This window comes from Xiphophorus maculatus, chromosome 3 (assembly GCF_002775205.1).
Source record: "Xiphophorus maculatus strain JP 163 A chromosome 3, X_maculatus-5.0-male, whole genome shotgun sequence".
Classification (NCBI taxonomy): Eukaryota; Metazoa; Chordata; class Actinopteri; order Cyprinodontiformes; family Poeciliidae; genus Xiphophorus; species Xiphophorus maculatus.
The window spans coordinates 17,201,320-17,220,587 of NC_036445.1; the positions used below are offsets into that span (position 1 = coordinate 17,201,320).

The 19,268-nt window shown below is 37.1% G+C and overlaps 2 protein-coding genes across 3 annotated transcripts; one reads left to right on the top strand and one right to left on the bottom strand.

Annotated features, from left to right (window-relative positions):
- The first annotated feature begins 1,022 nt into the window (after window positions 1-1,022).
- On the top strand, window positions 1,023-12,628 carry rundc3b (RUN domain containing 3B). Of its 2 annotated transcripts, XM_023330904.1 has the most exons (11): window positions 1,023-1,251; window positions 4,865-4,980; window positions 6,310-6,443; window positions 6,828-6,913; window positions 6,995-7,084; window positions 8,003-8,083; window positions 9,803-9,977; window positions 10,252-10,409; window positions 11,320-11,466; window positions 11,887-11,948; window positions 12,021-12,628. In XM_023330904.1, exons 1-11 carry the CDS (start codon window positions 1,175-1,177, stop codon window positions 12,164-12,166), a joined length of 1,272 nt encoding a protein of 423 aa, XP_023186672.1. In that variant the 5' UTR covers window positions 1,023-1,174; the 3' UTR covers window positions 12,167-12,628. The 2 variants fall into 2 exon arrangements, with proteins under 2 accessions (XP_023186672.1, XP_005809193.1); XM_005809136.2 differs by having other exon boundaries at window positions 11,887-12,628.
- A 103-nt stretch (window positions 12,629-12,731) lies between these two features.
- slc25a40 (solute carrier family 25 member 40) lies at window positions 12,732-19,216 on the bottom strand. The gene is made up of 10 exons (XM_005809112.2): window positions 19,036-19,216; window positions 18,733-18,837; window positions 17,504-17,563; window positions 17,302-17,402; window positions 17,083-17,150; window positions 16,363-16,487; window positions 15,658-15,941; window positions 14,916-14,997; window positions 13,725-13,805; window positions 12,732-13,615 (listed from the first exon to the last, which is right to left on the bottom strand). Exons 2-10 carry the CDS (start codon window positions 18,830-18,832, stop codon window positions 13,482-13,484), a joined length of 1,035 nt encoding a protein of 344 aa, XP_005809169.1. The 5' UTR covers window positions 18,833-18,837; window positions 19,036-19,216; the 3' UTR covers window positions 12,732-13,481.
- Window positions 19,217-19,268: the final 52 nt, after the last annotated feature.

Below are 19,268 nucleotides of genomic sequence, written 5' to 3' on the forward strand. Positions count from 1 at the left end.
TCTGTAACCAAAACTGGCATAGAATGATCTAACAGGAAGTAATTTGCTGCACTTCAAAATCTCCCTCAACTTTTATTCCCTAATAAATTCGTTGGACATCATAATTAAATATCTATTGCTTACTAATCTTATCTGATCTCACCTTTGGTTACTGTGTTCCAGTATGTACCATAAAATTAATTTTTATAATTCTGGTTTCTGTAAATGTCACTCTTTACCCAAACAAAACATCTTTATTTATTTTGACAAAAAAGAAAGAAGACGTATCCGGGTAAAAAGCAGATGAATAAATAAGTAAACAAATTCTGACCTTTAGCCACTGGGTGAAGAAAAGTTTGGATAAGCAACAAATAAGTAGATGCAGCAAAAATTTGTAAAAAAAAAAAAACGAAGCAAAACAACAACAACAAAACAAAAACAAAGATAAAACCATGATTTCTTTTCCCTCAAATGTTTCTTACCATTGAGCCGCAAGCGGTAAAAGACTCTCCTTAAATGTATGAATGAATAAATAAATAAATAAATGTATGAATGAATAAATAAATAAATGTAAGTAGTACATTGAGGATCTCCTGATAGACAAGTTGAACATGCTAAAATAGATAGCAAAATAAAAAGAGCAGACATACTTGGTTGAGAATATGTTGTTCTATTTAAAGCCACTAGATGGCGCTCTAGGACTTTCTACAACATTTCAAAAATGCAGTTTAAGACAATCACAAATAAAAATTAATTGTACCAGTATAAATTTTTTAAAAATATATATTATTAAAATAAAAACATATTTGGTGTATATTACACATAAACAATGAACTAAATATCCGTATTCAACCAAGACTACTTAGCTTTGTTGACTTTTTAATAGTTTGTGTATTATTATTATTATTATTATTATTATTATTATTATTATTATTATTATTATTATTATTATAATGCGCTTTGTTTTAAAGAAGGAGCAGTAAAACACTTGGTAAATTTCAGATGCTATTATTTTGAAAGAGCCAACAGGAGGCGCTCTGCGCGTCTTTTCGGTGTTGTCCTCCTGCTCTCTCTTCTCCAGTGGAGCATCTTCGGCTCCCCCGCTCTGCTGTGACGAACACCGCTGGTCCTGCCCTCGTTCTGAGGGAGCAGAGCGGGTCACCGCACCGCCGCAAACGCCAGCCGGGGCCGGAGGATGGCGTCGCTCAGCCGCAGGCGGGGAGCGGGCAGGAGCTCCGTGGTGGAGAGGAAGAACCTGCTTACAGTCTGCAGGTAGAGGATTCTGTCCTACTGATTTCCTTTTATGATAAGGAGGATTAACTGCGTCTGCTGCTGGATTGTTGGCAGAGGATTTTTTTTAAATTTTATTTCTTATTTTAGATCCAGTGGCTTGTTTTAATTGTACCAAGAATATTTGACTAAACAAAGCTCATGAGTCGCCTTCTGCTGAATGAGATCTGATTAGATATGTAAAGAGGGGAGGTGGTGGTTTTGCCTGTGCTGCACAGCAGCTTAATGTCATCCAGTTTATCTCAGTCACACACCAACAGCCTCCTGAGTTCTTCATTAAACATTCATACACTCATATTTCTGTTGCGATATCTTCACATTCACTTCAGTGCCCGGCGAAAGCTGCAGTTTTACAGACCCAACACAAAGACTTTGGTCTTTTGTATTTAACTAGGTGAGCAATTCAGTTAGTGCAAAAGCTTATCTAAAAGCCAAATGCAACTTAAATAAAGAAATCTGCATAATAGTGTAAATGTTTAGTTGTATATGCTTACTTTTAAAAAGCATCTCTCTGTTTGTAGACTATAAGAAAGGCTGATGCTGAGGTGAGCAAACACTTGTCATCTGCTTGTATTGCCTGCCTTCTTTGTCATTTACTGTTCAGAGTATTGATTCACGGCCCTTTGAGTCCTGCTGGCAGATGTCAGATACTGACTTTAGTCCCCAGTGAATGTTTTTTGACAGTAAACACATCATAAAGGGAGGAGGAACGTGTGGGAGTGCACATCCTTTTCTGTTTTGGCAGTAGCTGTTCGTCAAACAAACCTGGTAATGTAGCAGAATGCTCCATGTTTAGACTGAAGTAGAAAATGAAAAGCAGCCTTTCTTCAAGAATTTAGCATTAATGCAATTAAAACTGGCTGCTACTCACTGATGAGGCTGGTGTTTTGCCAAACTGTCCCTGCCTCCACATTAGTCATCATTCATGCTGACTGGCCTGACTGGGGGAGTAAAAAGAGGAGAGAAAAATACAAAGTATTTTATAATGAACAAGACCTATTGGGAAAATAATTAGTAGGAATAAAATATTTACTTTTGATTTGCTGATATCCAGCTGATAACTTGCGTTTAACACAATTGACCTTATTCTTTGTATTTATTTTGAATGTTTTAAATATGTTATTGTTTTTAAAGCTTTCTAACACCATAATCTTTTTTTTGTGTAGTAAAAAATGTTAGTATTATCACTCCTTATCTAGGCATCAGCTGACCAGTTTCTCCATGTTTAGAGGTAACTGTGGCTTGTTGCTCCTAATTTATTCCATAGTTTATCCATAAGAAATGTTAACTATTTTTTAATCTGTTCCGTTTATTTCAGTTTTGAAGGTTCCCTTTTCACCTTAAAATGAATAAAAATAAGCTCTCCGGTTTTAGTGAATTGGAGTTTTACGGCTGCATAAAGTAAACGTTTAAGATCTCAAATCTGAATTAGTTTTTGTTTTTCAAATTGTCTGACGTTGCTCAACTGCAACATCAGCAAATTAATGGATATGTATTGTGTTTTTGTCATTTATAAAGTTAAATGTTTGTAGTGATGTTTAAGGATGCGTAAAGGAGCAACATTGTGACTGTAAGAGAGAAGACAAGGCATTACTGTAGATATGCAGCAGCAGCTTTAATTAGAAATAAGACGTCAACTTTCCAAACTAGCTTTCTCTGGATGCTGTTTAATGATTTATACAAAAGTGAAATGTGCAGCAATTTAATTCAGATTGCCTTTCTGTGCTTTTCGTTTTGTTGCAGCAGCAAATAAAGGCTTCTAAGGTTAAAGATTGATTTAGTTTTCACCAGGCCTGGTGAAAAGCTGCAGTGTTTACATTTTGGAGTCTCCCCCCAAAAAGCATCTCATCCAAATAGTTTTTGTTACCTGTGCAATACAAGCAAGTGCATACATGTAGGCATATGGGATGAGCATGGCAGCTGGATAGAAAATAATATATATGAAATTTTTTGCCTTGGTAAAGGTGGAAATGTTTGGTATATTTTGTCGAGGTTCATAAATCGTTGTGCACAAGTTGGCTTTTGAGTAAGTCGGTAGGTATTTGTATTCCTATTTGCAATTAAATTAAAAATAATCAGCCGCTTGTGCAACTGGACCAGATTTATGCTGTTCTTGATTTACATTTGAGGACCATGCAGAATTATTTTGAGGGCCACAGATGGCCCCCTAGCCACACTTTGGACACCCCAGCATTACACATACAGAAACTAAACAGACGATACTTTGATTTGGTTCAAGTGAGAACAAAATCAGTACAGATTTTATGAAAAAGAAATGCATTAATTTGAATGTTGTACAGTTTGATACTCTGTCAGAACAGCATAAAAAACTAATAGATATTAAAAACAACATTATGAAGAATTACAAAGATGAATGATACATAAATGAACAGATCTGAAATATATTTTTAAAAATACATAAATACAATAAAGAACTAGTAAATATTAAATAATATTAAATAAATACTTACATTGTCTTAACATCTGTGTGTTACATATCTGGATTTTTCTCTTGGATGTTATTGGATTCCTTGTCAATTTATCAATCCAGTGCAGCTTTAATTTTTATTATTTAAATAACAAAGAGTTAACTTGCAGCCTTGTGGAAATTCCAATAAATGCTTTAACATGTTTCTTTGAGTAAACCTTTGCATCTCACTTAAGCACATTTTCAGCTTTTCATCTGGGATTTAAGTGATATGGTGATGGCTAGGATGACTGTGAGTTGACACAAAGCATAATTTCAATAAACGTGCCACATTGTAGGTCATATCTTTGCAGTTTTCTGATGTCGGGCTGCAGAGTCCCCTTCACAGTAGTGTGCAATGATGAAACCTGAAAAGTTCTGTGTGTACCCTTACGGATTCAACGCTAGGCAGAACTTTGCTGAGCTCGTCAGATTTGTTGTTCTAATTAAAGCTGCAAAGTTTTCATTTAATGCACAGGATATAAAAATAACCCTCCTGCATCAGAAACAGGCAGATTGATACTTCCATGTTTCTAGCAAATGAATAGTTTTAGGTTTTTACAAACAGAAGAAGCAACATTAAACAGTGTTGTTTAATAAACTGCTAACTGATCTTGTCTTTGTAAATGTAAACAATCATTAAAGGTGAAATAATGGAAGGATTTGTCGAATTACTAAAGCAGGTGTCGTTAAGGAGAGCTGCATTTGTAAAAAAGATATTTTAAGGTTTCTGAAAGATTTATCTGGTGTTGCACTGGAAGCTCACGGTCCATCGTCATCCTGCTGCTAAGCAACGAGGCGGAGCAGGAAGAGGCAGAGCGAGATTTGAAGTTAGATTGTTTAGTGTCAAAGTTTGACAGGATTCACATCTACACCCTGAAACGCATCGCAGCCCCGTGTGCCGACTTTCCTTCCTGAATAATTAGTTGAAATCAGATTAGATGGAGTCGCTTTGTGCTGCACGCTGGTTTCATCACAGAAGATTAATTAAAGCCTTGTTGCTGCTGCTGTGGACAGGCCTGGATATTATCTGCTTATAATCGATAAGAAAGGTTTGACGTGGAATGAAAATTTGTGGTTTTGAAGTCTATAGTAACATAATTTGGTGTCCGTCTTCTCTCTGTTCAGGTTTTCAGTGAAGACTCTTCTGGATCGCTCCTGTTTTGAAACCATTGACGACGCTTCCCCAGAGTTTGTTAACTTCGTGTCCATCCTGGAGCACATCCTCAGCCATCGGCTCAAAGGCACGTAAAGGTTATAACCAGTTATAGACGCCAATATGACACTAGTTTTAAAGTGTTGCCTCATTACAGCCTCAAAGATTTTTATAATAAATCAGCAGAAAGTAAACGCCCTCTGCAGTTTGCAACAATATGACTCGTAGCAAATATGTGGGAAAAGGTCTTTTGTTCAGAATTGAATGTTTTTAAATCACAGCTGAGTGATTTAATCACTCACTCAGCTGTGTGCTGGAGGGGACTAAACCTATATTTAATTGAAAACCTGTGGCAATTCTTGAACTTTATTCTCAGATTCTTTCCATCCCATTTGGCTGAGCTTGAGCTGCTTTGGAAAGGAAAACAGGAAAACAATCCAGTCTCATGATGCACAAAGCTGCTACAGATTTGCCGCTTCGGCTGCAGTAAAAGCTGATTCTGCAGTTTTGACTCAGAAGTGAAGATAGATAAATGTAGCACTTATCAAAATATTGAAAATCACAAGTCCTTCTCCTTTTTTTATGCATTACTTTGTATTGCATAAATACAATACAAAGTAATTGTATTGTAATTACAATTCCTTTGTAAATGTAATTACACAGGATTTATTATGTTGCCAATTTTAGAGAAGCTTCAATAGACATGAACACTTTTGCAAGGCTGTGTGACTCGTCAAGATGATCTGACTTCCAAAATGTGAAATCTAAAATCAGTGTCAGGTTTAAATGATGATCTTTAAAATAAATGCCATGAAGATGTTAGTTTTTATATTTTTATTTTACAGTCTTTTCCAACTACTAGAAACTTAAAAAAAATATAATTAATGCCAATTAGATGCAGCCATTAACTCTTCTTTGTCATAATGTAATTTGTGTTGATCCCTTATAAGTCAATTAAGTATTTTTTGAATAAATTCCAGAAACTTTTTCAAAACTTATGTAATAATGTGATTAATCGTCTCTAGTCCTGGTCGTCACTGTGCATTAATTTCATTGACACATGGGAGAGAGCACACATTCAAACATAAATTCAATCAAAAACAACAATTCAGCTGAAAATGATTGATATTCAATTAAGTTCAGTTATATATAAATCGCATCTTTATCATATGTCTTCTTTACAGTCCACTTCATATCCAGTTATGTAAAATCAAATTGAGTTCAAATTAAATCAGTCCAATTCATTCCTATATGATCCAGCTTTTACTTAAAGACGACACAATTAACTGCTACAGTTTGCATTGTAGGTTAGTGTAATCTTATTTTTTAAATGGCTCATTCAAGCCAAACCAAACTATAGAAAATGTTTTCCAGTAAAAAACAACAACATCCCTGTGTTCCTGTATTTTCTGCTCAGGTCAGACGACGTGGTTTGGCTACGAGAGTCCTCGGAGTTTCTGGGATTACATAAAAGCGGCCTGCAGTAAAGTGCCTCATAACTGCATCCGAAGCATCGAGAGCATGGAAAATGTGCGATCATCAAGAGCGAAGGTGCAGCCCCCTCCATCATATAAAATGTTCCTATACTGCAGGGAGAGCTGGAGAAGAGCTGCAAGAGCATAAAACATGGATACTCAACACATACAGTATCAAAAATACATTTTATCTATTGCAAAAATTTAAAAAGGCAGAATTTAGACCGTTTGTGTATATAGAGAACATTGCTGTGACACAAAAATGTAGCATGCATGATTTAGTCAGTTTAACCTCAATGCCAATCTAATTTTTATTTAACTACATAAAGCTTACCAGTAAACATCACAGACATTTTTCATTCTATTTTAACACATTTAATACAAACCTTTACTTCCTTTGACACATAAATGCACGTCTGGTTGTTTTTTAGGGTAACATTTCTTGTCTGGGTCTTTGCAGGGAAGGGCGTGGATGAGGGTTGTTCTGATGGAGAAACGACTGTCAGAGTACATCTCCTTTGCGCTGAAGGACTTCAAAACAACCAGGTCTTCAACTTCCAAAAACATCTTAAATCTCTAATATTCTGTGAGCCGAATTAATGCTGGTGATCTGTGTGTTTGTGATAGGAGGTTTTTTGAGGAAGGTGCGATCATACTGAGAGAAGAGGCAGGGCTGTTGGCAGACACGCTCATTGGACTTAACACCATTGATTTCAGGTTCTTTTCATAATCTACTGTCTCAGATGTAGTGGTGAGACTTTCTCCCCTTCTGTTGTACTGACGCAATCATCTAGACAAGAAGAGATGGGACCATTTTAATTACTGCAATGCAAAAATACAAAACCTTACCAAGCAATTTTGCTCTAGCTTCTAGTGCAAGTATCTTAGTACATTTGAAATGAGACAAAACTAATTTACAAGTAACTTCGTTCAAGCTATAAGAGCTTGTTTTAAGTCAATAATTCCTTATTATTGATTAAAAGAGGTACTAGTTCTGTTGGCAGATTATTTCACTTATAACAACGCATTTTTCCCACTTTATAAGTTTGGTGTTATTTCAGATGTTCAAAGATATTTACAACTAGAAACTAGACAAAAAAAGTTGGTACGATTTTGTATTTTTGCAGCGTGCTTACTCAAAAAATTGGACAAATCTTAAAACAAATCTTATCTTATACAAATCTTATACTTAACTTAACTTACACAACATCCCAGTTGGCACAGTAAATAAAATGTGCAAACTCTCACTGGGTTATTCAAGTTCTTTGGGGGTTTTTTTTGTGGAAATGTGGCTTCATTCAGCAGATTTATTGCTGAGACGCATTAGATAAAATAAAAAATTAAACCAAAGACTAATTTCAATACTTTTTTCGCAAAGTATAGATGTAGTAATGTTAAAACTTCTACTCAAAAACAACTAAGTATATAAAAATTGATAAGAATTATATTAATTCAAGTAATTCACCGAATTGGCTAAAGTATTAAAATTTGCCTGGAAGGAGCAGCTCAGGTGATAGATGCATGGACGTCTTTTAAGACACCAAAGGTTTTAGTACCTTGTAAAAATGCTGATTAGAAGTGGTAAATGAAGAATAATCTGTGCTTTGATTTTCAATCTTAATTTCTCTTTTTTAGTTTCTGTCTTAAAGGGGAGGGTCTAGACGACAGCTGTCCTGCAGTCATCGACTACACGCCTTACCTGAAGTTCACACAGAGGTAAATCCAAAGAAATGATTCGCATCAAACCGGTGTGAGGTGTGAGGGCCGCAAATCAATGTCAAAGAAAAAATGACAGAAAAAAATAGATATTTTTGCAGAAATAAACATTAAATATAGTAGGTAAACTACAATACATTTACTGCTACCTTTGCTTGCAATACTTTGGTTTCACAAAGTCAAGATTTACTATTTTCAAATTCCTTTATACTTGAAAAGTTAAGTATAATGTTACGGTCCGACCAGTAAGGCACAAGGACAAAGGCATATATATAAAAAAGATTTTCTATTTATTTTTCAAAAAAATCTTAAAAAAAGGCTTCCAACAACAAATCTCAAAAATATAATAAAATGGGCCCAATAGAAATCATCAACTAAGACATACAGTACATAACTCAGGATAACAAACCAAAACTGACCTCACAATAACACACAGGAGAATTTATACACAAAGGCTAGAGAAGACAAACAATGTATAAACATAAACAACTAATTCAGACCAACACATTTCAACTACAACACAACTGAAAAAATAAAACAACCCAACACCAAAAAGGTTTTAGCAGTTATGCTATTAGTAGAGAGAGGCAGTTTCTTCAACATCAAGTCCCCTGCTTCCAGCAGCCTGATGGTTTGTTCCACTTCCTGGTTTGCCTTTCAACCAGTCCTCTCCCCCAGCCAGTCCTTCAAACTCAGCAAAACAAAATAGTTAAATAAATAGTCAAATAAACATAAGGTGTTTACTAAATGTGTGCACCCATTACAGTAAACAACCTAATGCAGTAACCACCACAAAAAGAGTGAAATTATAAATATATTGTGCAAAAATTCTAAATATATTATGTGAAAACATTTAAATAAATACTAACCCTGGGGAAAAGAAGTTTTAAGACATAAAACTTAGAAACGATAATTCAATAACGATTTATGTTGCAATAGACACGAATATCCAATATATAGTATATTCACTGAACCGCACAGCATTCTGGGTGATGTAGGCAGAGGAAAGGCTTTAGCTGCCCAACCTCACACACACAGCAAGTTTGGTGGGATCAACTAACTAACTCACTTGCTTTTTGGTTACCTAGCAACTCACTCACTCTTTGGTTACCTAGCAACAACATGTTGAGTAACTTGCACAGCAGCAGTTTCAGTGCTTCATCACTGCTTAAACATAAAACTTGATGTAAAAACTGTGGATAAAATAGGAAAGGTCATGCCACCAGTTTGGCAGTATTTCAGATATTTAAAACAAAAAATAATCAATAATTATTGATGGAGACTCATATGAATCGCTAATATATGTTTTTCAGCAATATTTAGGTGGCAATAACTATTAAATTTTTTTTTTCCTCAGAGAAATAATATGCTGAAATTAAAGGCATTTTTTCAGTGTTATTAAAAAAAATCTTCATAAAGATTTTTGCACATAATGAACACAAAGTGCTTATAATTGTGGACGGTTTTACTGTAAAGCATAAACACAACAAATTGTGATGCACTTAGATTGTGGTTAAATAATAATAATAAAAAAATTCTGACACATTTTAAGAAATAAGATAAATTATATCTCATCCAGACTCCTACTTCTACTCACATAAATTCATTTAAACACACAAGAACTTTGCCTGCTGTCAGAATGTGAGATGAAATGTCACAAAAGGTCAGACGTGTGTCAGTTTGGCTGCATACTGTTATGTGCTTTGGTTCCCTGTGCAGCGCAGATAGCATCAGCAGCGATGAGGAGGAGATGAGGACTCTGGGAAGCAGCGGCAGCGAGAGCAGCACCCCTGACAAAACGGCCACCGCCGCATCAATCTTCACCGAGCAGAGCAACTTGGTCAGCAAGTGCAAACGCTTTGAGCAGAAGTATCGCATGGCCCTGGAGCAGAAGGTGTGTTGTTTTCTGTTGCTTTGTGTTGGGTGACGTTATATGAGACAGCGACACATTTTCATGATAAGTAGCCGCCTGGCTTTTTGAAATGCCAAGAAGGAAACAACAGATGACTGTTCCTGCTCAGTCTAAAAATGTGCTTTTTTTCCTGCTATGTTTTGTTTATGTTTGGTGAAAACAAACGTTTCAAATATGCATTAACACAGCAGTGGCTTCATGAGAGTAAACAAACAAGTCTGTGTTGTGTGTGACTGTGTGTGTTTGCTCGCCTCAGGGTTACCTGGAAGAGTTGGTCCGTCTGCGGGAAGCTCAGCTGTCGGAGGCCGTTTCTCACAACAAAGCCCTTCAGCAGAGCCTAGCAGACACACACCTCTCACACACACTGGAGAAACAACAGCTTGAGTATATCATAGTGGAACTGCAGAACCAACTGTGAGTCTTGTTTAGAGGGCGTTTGTGTCTGTCGGTGTGTGTGCGCATGGCTGCGAGCTTTGAGGCGAATCTTACTGCAAACTTGACATTTAGAGCAGCAAGAACCCTGGGGGCTGCAGGGGTTTGTTATGTCTCAGGATGCATTTTTCACATGGTGAGAAATAGTGTTTATGAGCAAAACTAAACTGCAGCATCTTGCAACAGTCTTCCTAACCTCTAGATGATTTCAATATTTTATAATGCCTGTGATTTTTATTTGATAAGCCTACGCAATTTAGTAAATTGAATGTTTTTTTTTATTCTAATCTATTTTTATGTTATTATCCCACAATGGGGAGAATAACTGTGACAGACACTAACAGAAAATAGACTCACACAAAGATAAGACATAAAATATATATCAAAACAGAATACCGTTGCTGTTTTTGTTTGTTAGAAATGCCCGGCTGCAAAACAAATGTTCCCCAACAAAAATACCGAACTGAAATTTCAACATAAATACCATATAGTTATAAAAAAATACTCCAGTCCAGAGGAATGTGCATTTAAAGAATTACAAAATGTGCACATCTATTTTAGCAATAAAAGATAGACTATTTGCAATCAGCGACAATAAAAGTTGTATAAAGTAAAGTCGTACAGATACCATCATGGGTTTAAACACTGAGTTTCTTGGGAGCAGAGACGGTTATAGCAGCTCCAGCTGTACTTTATTTTCCTGCTGGTAGGTGAACCTTTAAACCAGTTTCACATCTTTTGCAGCTTCTAACACTGGGCTATGTGAACTAGACATGTTGGAGCAGAGCGACCCCTAGAAGAAACAGGACTCCTGCTCTACTAGTTTACAGTTTACTTTGGGAATTAAATAATAACAATAATAATGCTGGCTTTGTCATTTTCTGGATTTCAGGACTGTGCTGAAAAACAATGACTTGCGTTCCAGACAGGAATTAACAGCCCATCTGACCAATCAGTGGCCGTCTCCAGATGCCTTGGATGCCAATGCCGTTGCCTTGGATACACTGCTGTACAGGAAAAGCACCGGGGAGTGGGAAGAGTACGTAATTTGTTTTTGATTGTTCAGTTTCTCCAATTCATTTCACTCAACATGCTCTGATTGTCACTGATTTCCATATCGCATTTCGCTTCTTTAAATGTTTACCGTGGTTTTATTTTATCTGTGATTCGAAAACCATGAAAAACCTTTTAGATACAGCTGTCCAACAACTCAAAAGAGAATGCATCAAAGTCCAGCCTTAAGGTGGCAGATACATGAAAGTTCCTGCAAAGTCAAAGACTTGCTTTAAGTTTGATACTGTTTGTAACTTTATCAGTTACTGAATTTTAAGAAAACTTTCCTGTAATAATTGTGGAATTAAGCAAATACAAGTAATTTATGTAATCCTGTCTGAGCTGAAACAGGAAAGGTTGAGTCTGATTTAATGCTACACACGGTTTCTTTTTCATTTTTGTGCAGGAAGAGTTTCCAGAGTCTGGAGCAGCTGTCTGCAGGCATGAGCCTCACATCAAACACACAAGGCAGGTCTCCTCTTATAAACAGAAATACCTTTCTCCGTCTCTTGCACACTGAATGTGCACTTTGTTCTTCAGGTAAAGAGGAAACTCCGTCTCTCAGAGGCCTCTGTGGCTCCCTGACCTCAGTAGCCAGCTATAAATCTCTGGCCAGCCTGAGGTCCAGTGAGTGTTTGGCCAGTCCAGCGACAGAGATCAGCAGTCCAGGTGTCACTCCGTCATAGGAGACGAGACGTCCAAACAGCTTCGTCAGTTCAAGAATTCAAAGGAGTCAGGAACTTTCCTCCTACTGGTGATGCTGATTTTTCCGTTCTTTAACTCTGAATGAGGAGCTGGTGTAGCTCAGCGACTCCAAAAGACTGAAAACTGTCACAACTGATGTAACTTCATCAACATGAATCCAGATTAGTTTGCTTCTCATCTGTGTGGCGTAATTTCTCTCCTACTTTGGAATTGTGTCGATTTTAGAGCTGCTGTACGAATTCTCATCTCATATTTCACTGTTGCAAAGATGACTTTGAAAGATTGTGCTAAAAATACTGACTGTAGATCAGATCAGTTCCTACTTTCCTGCAGACTGAATGAAGCAATGCTATATTCTGTTCTAATATAGAATGGTACTGGGGGTTAAACCAGTGGTGTATTTAATTTAAGATGTAAATGTTTGTCTTTGTTTTGCCACCAGTGTCAGTGTTGTGCATTTTGCATCGTCACAGGATTTTGTTCTCAGGTAATCATCCTCTTTAAATACTACGATGCAGTATTTCAATTTAATAGTTATCTACTGGCAAGTTGATATAATTTATTTTTTGATGTTTGCATTGACTTACATTTAAAAAAACAACATTTCCTGCTTTAGGACATCAATATGGATACATGGTCACTAGCTGTTCACCTCACCACTTGAATACGGTTTTTGCCTTCAGCTTATTCCAGCAGACATTTGTACAGACGTTAACTGGATATTCTACTGAACTTATTTGCATTTTTCTTTAGATTTTATTTTAAATAAACACAACTTGCTTTCAGACACGTGTGTTGATGTCCACAGAAACAGGTGGAGTGGGAAATGGAGGAAATAAAATCAGAACATCAGAGAAATCACATTTTCATAAAGTTCTTCTGGCTCCCGGTCATCCCTCTACTTTGACACAGTTTGGTCAACATGGCTCTTGGGTGAGAAGCAGCAGATTAAAGCTATCTTCAGGCACAGTGCACATGATTCCAGAGGAACGTCACACATCTGAGGATTCAGTACAAACCAAACTCTGGCTGCCATCTGCTGGCTGTCACATACATCCGACATGTAAGCTCAACTTTACTGTTACATGGAAAAATAACTTCTCATAGCCTAAATCACAAAATAAATTATAAATACTTTAAGGTATTTAATATACATTTATCTATATATGGGAAGGCTTAAATAATTAGCTTCACTCCTATTTCTGCTGCTGTGTTTAGGATTAGAGCAAAATGATATTTTTCTTATGTGTAATCTAGCTGTAGCCGTGGTGATGGTTGCTTCATGGGGAGGACCAATCACGTGTTTGTGGAGTGGAGTTGCGGAAGTATCCTCTCCTGGTTGTGTTTGCGGAAAAAGGCCTTTCCAAACTCATAGGAGCTGATCATGATGGCACAGGCTGGAGCCACTTTGATCAGCCTGGGGAAGAAACCTGACAGAGAAAATACTCGTTAAGAGCTCACACACACACACGTACAGCTTTATATCATATTGCTCATTTAGACAGACTGATGACAGATACACATTAGATAAGTACACACCTGCAAAAAGCCCACGAAAGCCATCGTGTGCAACAATCTTCTTCATGATGCTGAAAGTGGAGGAGGAAACCGGACCTGACACTGAGGGAACAGGAAGCAACCAGCTTCAGTGCCAGTGAGAGGTTTATATTCAATCATCGTGTTAAAGAGGCAGTACTGTGTGCCATTTTAAAGCACAATCCAGTAACTATGTCACATTCAGTTGTTATAAAACATTATATATATAAAATTGACTTTTAACTGAACACCTTGAAATTGAGCTTCTGTCTCTTTAAGAAGCTCCTGCTTTTTCTGACACTATGCCTTTAGCGCGTCATCGCAACATTTCTCCATTAACCCTTTAACTATGTTTTTAACAATGTTACACTGAGAGGCAGCTCCTATAATGAACTGAGTAAATGCAGTTAGGCCAGGTGTTTGCTAATTGCTGCTGCTGTTAATCTGGAGGAACGGATGCATGAAAACTGCAGCTCTGAAGAGGAGCTTCGTGAGAGCAAGCGTTCAGGCAAACATGCAGTAAAGAATCAAAGCAACACTCCAGGCAAGTTTTTGATATAAAGCTCAAAATAGTGGCTTGTACATGTTACTGGCCCTTTAATTTCAGACTTTAAAGAGTGCTTCTTCAACTTGAATCCAATGTACCATGTCCTTATAGACAATCTACTATGGTTTTCCTTTTCTAAAAAACAACAATTTCTCTTTCCTTAAGCTGATGTGGTTTACAAACAAAGCGAATGACGTGGATTTGCTATGATTTTGTGTTTTTGTTGTAGCTATCGTTGAATCTCTTGTGCCTTTAGAGCAACAAAACAACTCAGACAGTAAACGGCCCAACAGGACCGGTTTATGAGTTTGCATTGAATACAAGACGGAGAGCTTGGCAGAGGATGGTTTAAAGAAGATGAACTCAAGCCATCACTCAATGAGAAAGTCACACAATGATGCTCAGTTTCATCCCAACCTATTCAGGCTTTGACTTTTGACCCTGACAACCGTCACATGTTAACGACCTGCCCTCTAAGTCTTAAAGTATGCCAGTCATCTGCCGCTCATGTGACACTTTAAAAAATGTGTATAAGCCAGTTAGAGCACATGAAACTCCCCCACATCTTTAATCTAATCCCTGATCACTAAACTTCAACAATGTTTACAGACATCATGTAATTAATCAATAAATAATGTCATCATTACAATTTTTAGCTTGCAGCTCCCCAAGCTCGACCTGCCGTCTTGTTTTGACCACATCGAAGGGTAAGGTGACGATAGCTGCAATCTGAAAAGCAAACACGAATTAGTAGGCCAGTTGCAATAAGCAATAAATAAATTAATCGCATGATAAATTAAACTGAGCTCAATAATTTCCATTTCCATGGTTTGTATTTTTTCTTTGCTCTCTTTCTACCAAACATTGGATGACAAAAGTCAAAAAGATTTCATAATTCATTTTATTTACAATAGATACAGTAGTATCTATTGTGTTTTTTATTTTGGGCATTTAAATTGTTTTCCAGTCGCAGTGTTAAATGTTCATTAGAATTTAAAGCTTACTGTGGATCTTTGAGAAAGTGTTCTTGCATTGCATTATTATGTCATTACCATTACTTTACTTGGAAATGGTCTCAAAACAACAATATTTAGACATTTTCCATACAGTTGTGTGTTTTTCCATGTGAGGAAGGGGTGGGTAAATGTTTTTATTTTGTGGGTTTATTTTATTCATCTGTACAGAACTTTGAGCTGATTTTAGTAGGAAGGGTGGTTAATAAAGAAACCCGATTATCGTCTGTCGCTATAACTTCTGGAACAATTTATCGTCCAGCAACATCTGTGATTGTGACAGACCTAAAAATTAACAAATAATTTAGTTAAAACAATAAGTCATCCAATTCTGCATCCAGATGGTGGATCCTGAAGGAGGAGGGGAGGTACTTACAGACCCGGACCCGGCTCCAGATATGAAGGTGATGGTGAACGTGGGCTCTCTGGTGTTATACCACTGGCACAGCCAGTTCTTGCCCCGCTCATAGTTGTACCAGTACATGGCGGAGAAGGGGACGTCTCGGAGCAGGGTGGGCCCCAAACCCCTCCACAGAGACCACCAGCCTTCTGCCTGCACTGCAGAGCGGATCAGGCTGGTCAGCTCGCCGTACGACTGTTTCTGAGACTGCAGCTTGGTGCGGATCAGCTCCAGGGGGCTGATTACGGTCGCTGAACCCACTGAAACAAAGAGGAGCCACAGCTGGAATCACAGGGAAAGACCCGGAGTAACAATGGTATCAGAAAGGAAGCTTGCTTCAAGAAACATTTTGGTTAAAAACAGATCAGGTTTATCATGATTGAATTACAAACAGTTCTTTAATTCTGCTTGTAATAACCACCTAGAGGCGTTATTAAACTGAGAGACAGCGGATCAGGGCAGAGAAACCTCTCACTTTCTCGTAATGAAATCAGTGTGGGATCAGATTCATCAAGCTGGTGTTTAAAGGGCAAAACTTCGCCCTCAGACACTATTCAGGAAATTAATTTCTAACCATTAATAAAATCACTGATTAATTCAGCTGAAACTAGCACCTCCATCAGACTAAGATAAGAAAAATCTTCCTTGATCAGAGTAAAATGATGAGCGGCAGAGTTTCACCTCTAGCGATGGCTCCTGCTAACAGCGGAGCCTCCTGGGATCGCTCTCCCATCCTCGCCCTCAGCGCCGCACACAGCTGATCGTAACACGTGAAGTAGATCACTGTGGCTGGGACCGCCATCACACTGGAACCACAAGGAAACACGGGGAATTTTGTAGTAGGCATGACCCATTTTTACAAACACTGAGAGTGATTTCCATTAAATATTAATGAAATTATTCATTAAATGTCAAATAAATGAACACTGATAGACCAGCATCGCTCAACGACTGGCATTAAGGGTTTAGACTATTTGGACATGAATACTGCAAATAATAGAGACGGGAAGAAGTTAACAAACGAATGAACAAATATCAGAAGTAAACACATGGATGAAAAACCAATTAAATGTATGGAAAACATGATGGATGGAAGGAGAAACAGAAGAATGAATAAATGAATCCACATATCGGTGAAAAGGCAAATCAATATAGGACAGCTCTATATACAGGTGGATGAGAGAATGAATAAAATATATGATGAATGGATGCAACTGTTCGATAAGAAAGAGAAAACTGAAATGTTCTAGTTATTACATATTCTGCTTACTTTTTCCATACATATCGAGACCTGAAAAAGACTTACATTTTACACTTTTTCAGACTTTGCATATAATCCCTGTGTGTTGTGCAGCCAAAGTGTAACATAGATATAAAACACAGAGGAAACTTTAAACTCACAGTGTTGGAGGCAGGCCGCTCCATAAGGCTGTGATTCCCTCACAGCACACTATCTTATAGAAGGCGTCCTGCAGAGATGCAGAGTGGGAAGTTTAAACCCATTAGGGATATTTTTTTACCATTTACACAGAAACAGGGCATTTATTAAAACTTAGAGCTAACATAAAGCTCTAAACACTGACAATATTTACTGCAACCAGTGCGAGTGTGAAACCTTACGAAGGTGCCTTTGAATTGGCCGGCGGCTTTGTACCAACCCCTTCCATTTTCACACACACATATGTGGTCCATGAGTCCATTACAGTAGACAAAATATTTGCCTGTAAAATTATATTAAAAATGTTGAATTTTAGCAAGTATGGTAGAAAATGCAATATTCCCAAATGTGAAACAAATGTAAAATATTTTTTATAAATTGTACCTTTGCCCAAGGGATTGTTCTGAGCTTGCAGTCTGGTTTTTACAACATCTAAAGGTGTGACTGAAAAAAGGGAGCAGATCAGGATTTACCGTTTTACCATAAACAGGTTTTACTAAAACAAATGTCTCTCTATGCTAAATCTATAAAAAAGTTATAAAACTACATCTTTACATTAAAAACGATCTGTAAGCATAATATTTTGCAATCTGATTCCTTTAAAATGCCATAATCTTTTATAGAATATTTTAGCTATTTATTAATGTCGACGCTGGTAGAAATTAACAGTAGTTTTTCTAAATAAAACCTCAAGCGGAAAATAATACATGGCATATGATTTTATGCTAAGGTATGTTTCATAAATACCAAGATAAAATGCAGCAATAATGTTCATGGTCAACTAAGTTGTACCTTACAGCTTCCAGAGGATTTAAGAGGATAAGCAGCAGCCAGGTGCTGCTTATGAGATCACACTGATTAACTAATCATTAGTAGGTGTGAGCTCCTCCATGAAAGCAGAAGTTTTAGAAGTTTGCTTGTATGGATCAATAAGGAGGGTTTAGGGATTACAGGTTGTTAACTTCACTCTAATTTTAGGACTTGGTAAGGCACAGACATTAGATCCAGCCCATTTCACTGACATATTTTATGTCAATGATTTGGCATATTCTATGTCAGCATATTTTATTGTTGTTCAGTGTGTTCTCAAAATAAGGAAAGTCAACAGGACAAAATGCGAGGCCCAGTACAGTATTTGATGGCCTTTATAAATAGAAAAAAAGAAAAAGAAAAGATTATAAGCACTTCTCTTAATTTTAATAATTATAGCGACTGAAGATCCAAAATTCAGTTTCTCTATTAATGTGACATTACACATGACAAACGAAAATAGGATTTCAACACAGAAATGATGGCTTACTGAGAAATATGCCTTGTACCTTACAATTTATGCACTCAGTAGGTGGGATTCCTTCTGCATGAATTGCTGAATCGATGCATCACGGAGGCGATCAGCTTGTTTAATCGTCAGAAATCATTACGTAAAAAATGAGTCTCCTAATATTTACTTTTGTTAAACTAGCTGCAACGACTCTTCAAAAATAAATAATCGATCACCTTTGAAAGGTAAACGGTTGAAATGAATTATCTGGTTTAATTTGTTGAGACTGACTATAGTTTACAGAAGAATTAGGATGATGATAGCTCTTGAGTTTAATGTTATGATTTCTCACCGAGCAGAGATGTAAGTAGGGCTCCGGAACAGGAAGAAATCATCTGCTGGACTGGAGTAATGCCATTGAGGGCAGGAGAACCTGGAGTTTGACCATTCATGTCGACTTTGGGGAGAAAAAAAATCACATAATACGTATTCCTATCCATCAATTACCTAAAATGTCCGCCATGGCTTGCTATAAGAAATGCAGTAATGCGACTTAGTTAATATGTTATGAAATAATTATATCTCAGACGTTACTGTAGCAAGACGAGGACTGTGGCTAACCGTGCTTAGCCTATTAGCTCTATTAACCACTTACCTGTTAAAATACAAGATCACCACTGATGTATTCTATGAGATCAATCATCGTGGTAACTTTCAGGATTTTTAATCCCCCAAAACAGGGGAGTAGCTCCTGTCCTAAAGGTTGTAACAGAAACACAGCTGAAACACGTGTGTACTTTCAGGGAGTCATAACCCAACTAGCATGTCTGTTTACACCTCTAACGTCACAAGATGACATAACGAAGCGGTCCAGTTCAGCACATTCTA

Bases quoted from the DNA above. Each gene is read 5' to 3' on its own strand.
- rundc3b (XM_005809136.2), top strand. From the start codon at position 1,175: ATGGCGTCGCTCAGCCGCAGGCGGGGAGCGGGCAGGAGCTCCGTGGTG. The intron at 6,914-6,994 runs GTCTTCAACTTC...TGTTTGTGATAG, and splicing joins AAGGACTTCAAAACAACCAG to GAGGTTTTTTGAGGAAGGTG. The intron at 10,410-11,319 runs GTGAGTCTTGTT...TCTGGATTTCAG, and splicing joins GTGGAACTGCAGAACCAACT to GACTGTGCTGAAAAACAATG.
- slc25a40 (XM_005809112.2), bottom strand. From the start codon at position 18,832: ATGAATGGTCAAACTCCAGGTTCTCCTGCCCTCAATGGCATTACTCCA. The intron at 17,151-17,301 runs GTAAGGTTTCAC...GCATCTCTGCAG, and splicing joins GCCAATTCAAAGGCACCTTC to GACGCCTTCTATAAGATAGT. The intron at 14,998-15,657 runs GTAAGTACCTCC...TTTGCTTTTCAG, and splicing joins CTGGAGCCGGGTCCGGGTCT to ATTGCAGCTATCGTCACCTT.